The 7,484-nt window shown below is 62.3% G+C and overlaps 2 protein-coding genes across 2 annotated transcripts in view; one reads left to right on the top strand and one right to left on the bottom strand.

Annotated features, from left to right (window-relative positions):
* Positions 1-3,049, top strand: part of USP43 (ubiquitin specific peptidase 43) — a 22,949-nt gene extending 19,900 nt beyond the window's left edge. Inside the window, exon 15 of the mRNA XM_027664105.1 lies at positions 1,461-3,049. Coding sequence (XP_027519906.1) covers positions 1,461-2,110 — 650 coding nt within the window. The 3' untranslated portion in view covers positions 2,111-3,049. The remainder of the gene's footprint in view (positions 1-1,460) is intronic.
* Positions 3,050-4,552: 1,503 nt separating this feature from the next.
* The window catches only part of ARHGAP44 (Rho GTPase activating protein 44), a 36,552-nt gene continuing 33,620 nt past the window's right edge, over positions 4,553-7,484 (bottom strand). Inside the window, exon 19 of the mRNA XM_027664104.1 lies at positions 4,553-5,481. Coding sequence (XP_027519905.1) covers positions 5,466-5,481 — 16 coding nt within the window. The 3' untranslated portion in view covers positions 4,553-5,465. The remainder of the gene's footprint in view (positions 5,482-7,484) is intronic.

Here is a 7,484-nt window from a genome sequence, read left to right as displayed (position 1 = left end):
ACAGCCGTGTGTGCACACACGGACACGCGGGGCACAGCCGTGTGTGCTGACACACACACACACAGACACACACACACACAGATAGACACACACATACACACGTGGGGCACAGCCATGTGTGCTGACATGAACACGTGGGGCACAGCCATGTGTGCTGACATGAACATGTGCAGCATGACCAAAGACACGCTGGCGCACGCGGGGCTGGGCACCCACGCCACTGCCAAGCACATGTGTGTGCAGACACGGGTGTGAGCACACCATGGCCTGGCTGAGGGCACACGTGTGCACACAGGTGTGTGCATGCACAGCAGAGCCAACTGTGTGTGCATTCAGCACACACACAGCAGGGCTCCATGCACACGTGTGCCTATGGACATATGTGCACACCTGTGCATGGACAGCACACTGGGCATGCAGCATAGCCAAGGCTGCCCATGTACACGCATGTGATGCACACTGGCATGCTGTGTTGAGCACACACGGCACAGCCATGTGCACACCCTTGCACATGTGTGCACAAACAGGCAGGTATGAACAGTACAGCCAAGTGCACACAGGTTTACATGCATGTGCATGGACACACGGTCACACACAGTGCTGACATGGGGTCAGCAGTGTCACTGGGGCACACACATGTGTGCTTGGAACTTTGGCAACACAGCACCCTGCACAGCACACATACCACACGTTTGTGCACATGCCTACGTGTGTGCACACACCCCTACATGTGTGTGCACATACCCCTGCATATGTACACACATCCCTCTATGTGTGTGCACACACCCCTACATGCAGGGGTATGTACATGCACATACCTCTGCATATGTACACACACCCCCCTATGTGTGACCTACACGTGTGTGCACACCCCCCTACATGTGAGGCCTACATGTCTGTGCACACAGACCTACAACACCTGCATGTGTATGCACACACCAGATGGCTGTGTGCACACCTACACACGTGTACACACACACCTACACATGTGCACACACACATACACCTGCATATATGTGCGCACACACATACACGTGACCTACGTGTGTGCACACATGTACATGTGACACCTACCTACATGTCTGTGCACACAGACCCACCTGCAACACCTGTACACGTGTCCGTACACTCCTACACATTTGCACACCTACACACATACGTGTGCATACACATACATCTGCATGCCTGTGCACACACACCTACATGCCTGTGCATACATCTGCATGTGTGCACACCCCCCCCCCACATGTGCACACCCCCCACACACATGTGCACACACCTACACACGTGTGCACACACATACATCTGCACGTATGTGCACACACACCTACGTGCCCAGGTAACGCCCCCCAGCCGATGTCCCCCCGCTGCCCACACTGGGTGCCCCCGGGTGCCTCACTGTGGCCCGACGGGCCCCCCGCTCTGGCCCCCAGCCCAGCGCCCCTCCCCGCTCCCCGCAGGCTCCGCCGCCCCCCCGGGACACTGGCTGTTCCGCCTGGCCGGCACCGACCCCGGCACGGACCCCGGCACCGCCTCCGACCCCTCCGGCACCGCCGCCGCCCCGGAGAACGGTGAGGCTCAGCCCCCAAGCCCCCCAAGCCCCCCGGAGCTCCCGAGCCCCCCTGACCGTGGTTCTCCCGCAGGCGGGTTCGAGGCGCGACCCCCGGTGCGGGGTCTGCAGGGTCGCAGCCTCAGCGTGCGGATCGCGCCCGTCGGACCCCCGGGGCAGGGGGAGCCGGGCCCCCCCCGCGGCCCCCGACGGCCCACCCGGCTCCGCCGGGCCGCCAGCGCCGAGGGGACCCCGCGCCGGATCCCCCCGGGCCCGGGCAGCCCCGGGGTTGGGGCCCCGCCTCGGATCGTGCTGCCCGAGGGGGACGCGGGTGTCCCCCTGGGTCGGCGCCCCCCCGGCCCACCGGCGCTGGGGCGGTCGCGGAGCTCGGCCAGCCTCCCCCCCCGGCCCGAGGGGGTTCTGCGCCGATCCGCCTCGCTGGGCAGGGGCGCGGGGGGGACCCCCCTGTCCGCCCGGGGTCCCTCCGGGGCCACACTGCAGCGCGGCCGGCAGCCCCCCGGTCCTCTGCGCCCCGCGGCCGTGCCAGAGTCCAGCTTCTGAGCTGCAGATGGGGGTCATCGCCCCCCAGCACCCAGACAGGGGGTCCCGAACTAAACTGGGAGCTCCCGAACTGCGGGTGTCCCAGTTCAAGGGTGCCTGAACCAGAGGATCCCAAACAAGGACTTCCATCCTGATCCAGGAACATCCCGACCTGGGGGCATCCCCCACTGGGGCATCCTGACCTGGGGGCCCCGGAACCGGGGCATCCCCAAGCTGGAGGCAGTCAGGTACTCCAGAGGTGGGTTATCCAGATCCATCATAAGCTGGGGACATCCCAAACTGGACCCTCACAAACCAGGGGCTCCCAAACTGGGGGCATACGAAACTGGGACTGTCCCAAACCAGAGGCTCCCAAATCAGGGACTCCCAGCCTGAGGGCTCCTGAGCCGGGGGGAATCCCAAACCAGGGTATTCCGACCCAGAGGCTCCTAACCAAGGGGCCTCCTGAACCAGAGCCTTCCAAAGAGGGAATCGTGACAGGGGGGCTCCCAAATGGGGCACCTGGACCCAAGGCACTCCTGCCCAGGGCCATCCTGACCCAGAGGCATTCCAAACTGGGGCCATCCTCAGCTGGGGATTTCAGACCTGGGGACATCCCAAACTAGCGTCATTCCAAACCGGTGGCTCTGGATCCAGGGGTATCCCAGCACCGGGCCATCCCAAACCGGGGGCATTTCCCACTCACCCCCCACGCCCCTTCCCCGGGAGCAGGCGGGCTGAGGCTCCCCGGCTCCGCCAGCTCGAGGGCACCAGAGTATTTATTGTACCAGGAGAGTTTTATTCAGAGACGCTTTTTGTTTTCTAAAAGGCGACTATTTTGGGGGGTGGGCGGGTCCCCCACACCACGGTTCTATGCAATACGCGATTCCTCCAGCCAGCTTTTGTACGCGGGGCTCCGCCCCACCGCCGGCGGTTTCTATTAAAGACACGTCAAACAAGTCCGGTGTCCGTGCCAGGGGACGTGTCCGAGGGGGAAACGGGCTTTGTGTCCCATGGCAGGTGGGCATCAGCCTGGGAGTGGGGCTCGGTGGGGTCAGTCCTGGCGGGATCCCGCCCCGCACGGTGGCTGTGCCCGGGGGGAGGTCTGGGAGGGGGTGGCAGCACCAAGAGCACCAGCGGTGTGGGACCGTGGGGCTGTGCCCACCAAGGTACCAGGGAGATGTCTGGAGAAACTTAGTGCAGCCACAGTAAGGCAGGGATGGAGGTGGAGGAGGTGGGATCAGGGTGGAGCTGCAGGAGATGGATGTACAAGCGGAGGAGAGGAAGAGGGTGCTGTAAGTGGACACAGAGGTGGGATCAGGGTGGAGGTGACAGAGATGGATGTGGAGGAAGTGGGACTGGAGTAGAGGGGAAGAAGAGGAAGGTGGAAGAGCAGGAGGTAGGGGGATGAGGTGGATGAAGAAGACAGCAACAGAGATGGAGAGAAGTGGAGACGGAGGTAGAGATGGAATTAGGATTGGGTCAAGGTGGAGGAGAGGGAGGAGGAAGGTGGAGGAGACTATTCCATGCTGGAGGGCTGTTCCAGCCCAAGGCCCTTGCTGTGCCACTGCTGGTGCTGTGGCTGTCACCCTGCTTGACCCATGTTGTCACCCAGGCACACAGCAGCCTTGGGCATGGCAGGTTCCCTGGGGCACCCATGGGTGCTGGCAGTGACATGGACAGGACCCCCTGGCCCCACACCCAACTCCACCTGGGAGGGGATGGGAGCCCTGATATGAGTGACCACCCCAGGCCTGAAGCTGCCCCATCCCATGGGACCAGGCCCATGACAGCCCACATAAAGCACCAAACCATGGTTTTATCACCCAAACTCACCCTAAACCCCACTTCCTACAGCCCTCTGAGAGTCTCTGTCCTAAACCCACTACCCCAAATCTGGGCTGGGACCACCCCAAGCCTGGTGCTGCCCCATCCTGTGGGATGGGGAGCACAACAACATGCACATGGCAAACCCCATCAGCTTATTCAACCACTAAACCCCACTTTGTACACCAAAGTGCCTCTCACAGCTCGAGTCCTAAATCCAGCAGTTGGCACCAATCCAGTGCCAGGCTGGAACCAGCCCAGGTTAAATGCTGCCTCATCCCATGGAACTAGGACCATGACATCCCACACAAAGCAAAATCCCATCATTTTATCCCCCCAACCCTCATTAAACCCCATTTCCTACAGCAAAGTGCCTTCCAAAAGCCCATGTCCTAAATCCATCAGTCGGTACAAATCCAGTCCAGGACCACCCCAAATCCATGCTGGCACCACTCCGAGTCCAAGCTGGGACTACTCCATGTCTGGTATTGCCCCATTTCATGGGACCAGGACCAGGACATCCCACACTAACCCCACCCCCGACCCTCCTCCACCCCAAATCCTGCCCCCACAGCCCCAGTTACGGCCGGCCCGGTGCTGCCGGGGCAGGAAGCAAACGCCGGTGCCTCCGGGCAGTTCTCAGCGAGTGGCACACGGATTTATTGGATTTATTGATTGCTTCGGGGTGCTGGTGCCCCCCGGGTGCCCACCTGGGGCGAGGGGCACGGCGCGAGCGGGGCGGGGGCGAAGCGCTGCCATTTCCATCCTCCCTCTCGCACCGGCTGGGCGGGAACGGCTCCAAATAAAACAAATCTCTCTATAGTTTCTCTCTCTATATATACAAATATATAATATATATATATCTCTGCCGATATATATATATATAGAATCTTCTCTCTCTGGAAAGGATAAAAGGTTAATTTGTCTGTGCATGCACGACCAAAGCCACCAACCCACAGGGACAGCGGGTGCCGAGGGACGTGCACCCTCACCCGCCAGCACCCCGAGAGCCCAGGGGGGCCACATCCTGCACGTGCCCAGGTTATTGCTGGTCAGGTCCCATCCTGCTCCGGCAAACAAGCGGTGGGGGAAGAAGCCGAAGGAAGGAAATCCCACTGCAAAGCGCCGGCGAGCTCGTTGTCACCTGGCTGGTGCCCAGTGGCACCCGCCGCCGGGGCACGGAGGAGGCGGTGGTGTCACCCCAGGACGGTGGGTGCTGCGGGGTGGGGGGTGCAGGCACCCGGCCGAAAGGCAAAGTCTGGATAAGGCGAAAAAAAATGAAAGAAAAGAACAGCGACCGCCCCCAAACCGGGCGCTTTGCCACCCAAAACTGGCGCGCCCGTGGCCCTCGGTGCCGGTGGCCAGTGCTGGCCCCGGGGTGCCGCACGGATGAGCTTGGGGACAGGGACACTGTCATAGGGCTGTGCTCTCTGATTCCTCCTCCTCCTCCTCCTGCCGGGGGGTCAGGCTCGGCCCTGAGAGTCTCTGCGCTGCCTCCTGCGGGTCCCGGCACTGGGCAGCATCCGGGGGGACGTGGAGGGAGGGGACCTCAAAACGGAGCAGACCTGTGGGAGGGCACAGTGATGGGGGACACTGCGGCGGGGGCTCGGGGGCAGGACACCCACCGGGGCTGGCACCGTGTTAGTGCCACCACCAGGGATGTCACCCCGCTCCATGCCACCCCGCCCGAGCCGGTGGTGACACCGGCTGCCCCGCCCCTCCCAGGGGACCCGCAGGGCGAGGCTGCACCTGTGGGGACAGAGGGTGACCCCAGCCCCGGGTGGGCGGTGTCACCATGTCCCTTGCTGAGAGCGGAGCAACCCCAGGTGGGCAGGAGCTCCTGAGGGCACGTGGCAGGGGAACTGCCCCCGTGCCAGGGGCAACGCCAGGGTGTGATGTCAGGGCTGCAACCACGCCAGGGCGCAGTGCCAGGGTGCAGTTCCAGATCCACAGCAATGCTGGTGCCACCCAAAGGCAGGTGGCAGCCCTTGAGGAGTGCCCTGCCCCACGGGGTGCCCGGGGCTCAGTGCTACCCACGCTCTCCCACCCCCCGCAGGCAGGACGGGCACACAGGGACAGAGCCCTCTGCCCCACCAGACCCTGTGGAGGCTCCCTGACCCCACATGTGCCCAGCCCCTGTGTCCCTCGGTGTCCCTGATGTCACCTGGCCATTCCCAAAGCATCCCCCTGACTGTACCTCTCCAACAGCCCCCACTGCTGCAGGGACACGGGGCGGGGGGTGGGACACACGACACCAACAAAGCCCAGGGACAGCAAGGGCAGAACAGCAGGAACAGCAGGAACAGCAGCACAGGCTCATGAGGCTTCCCAGGGACAATGCCACCTTCCTGGGGACACTGCCAGCTTCCAAGGGACATAGCCAAGTGCCCGACTACATTCCTGGGCTCATCACCACCTTCCTCAGGACAGTTCCACTTTTCCAGGGACATCACCACCTTCCTGACTACATGGCCACCCTCATAGGGGTGTTGCCACCTTCCTGGGGACACTGCCATCTGCCTGGGGACATTGCCACCTTCCTGGGGCCAGAACAACCTCTCTGTGGCCAGTTCTGCCTTGCCAGTGATACAGTCCCCTTCCTGGAGACATCACCACCTTCCTGAGGATGCTGCCACCTTACCAGTGACCCATCCACCTTTCCAGGGACACCGTCACCTTCCTGGGGACAATGCCACCTTCCTGGGGACACTGCCACCTTCCTGAGGACATTGCCACCTTTCTGGGGATACCATCACCTTCCTGAGGATGCTGCCACCCTCCTGGAGACATTGCCACCTTCCCGGGGCACAATTCTGTCTTTCCAGGGACATTGTCATGCTCCTGGAGGACACTGTCACAACTGCCATCTTCCTGGGGACATCCCCACCTTTCCAGGGCATGGTTCTACCTTTCTGGGGCCAGTTCCACCTTTCCAGGGACATTGCCACCTTCCTGGGGACACTGCCACCTTCCCGAGGACATCGCCACATTTATGGGGATACCAACACCTTTCTGAGGATGCCGCCGCCCTCCTGGGGACATCTCCACCTTCCAGGGCACAGTTCTGCCTTTCCAGGGCCAGTTCCACCTTTCCAGGGACATTGCCACCTTCCTGGGGACATTGTCATCTTTATGGGGACACCACCACCTTTCTGAGGATGCTGCTGCCCTCCTGGGGACATCTCCACCTTCCGGGGCACAGTTCTGCCTTTCCAGGGACACTGTCACCTTTGGGAGGACACTGCCACCTTCCTGGGGACATCTCCACCTTCCAGGGCACAGTTCTGCCTTTCTAGGGCCAGTTCCACCTTTCCAGGGACTTTGTCACCCTCGTGGGGGACGCTGCCACCTTCCAAGGGACACAGCCAACTTCCCGACTGAGCTCACCACCAACTTTCTGGGGGGACGCTGCCACCTTCCTGCGGACATCACCTCCTGCCAGGGCACAGTCCTGCCTTCCCAGGGACACTGCCACCCTCCCGGGGCGGGGTGGGGGGGCCGCTGCCACCCTCCCCAGAGCCCCCCCCCCGGCCCCCGTGTGCCCCCGCCGGGGTTACCTGTGAGCGCG

Source organism: Corapipo altera, unplaced genomic scaffold, assembly GCF_003945725.1.
Source record: "Corapipo altera isolate COAL_440 unplaced genomic scaffold, ASM394572v1 122, whole genome shotgun sequence".
NCBI classification, from domain to species: Eukaryota; Metazoa; Chordata; class Aves; order Passeriformes; family Pipridae; genus Corapipo; species Corapipo altera.
The sequence above is the reverse complement of the archived record's forward strand: the minus strand, read 5'-3'. Positions and strand labels throughout refer to the sequence as shown.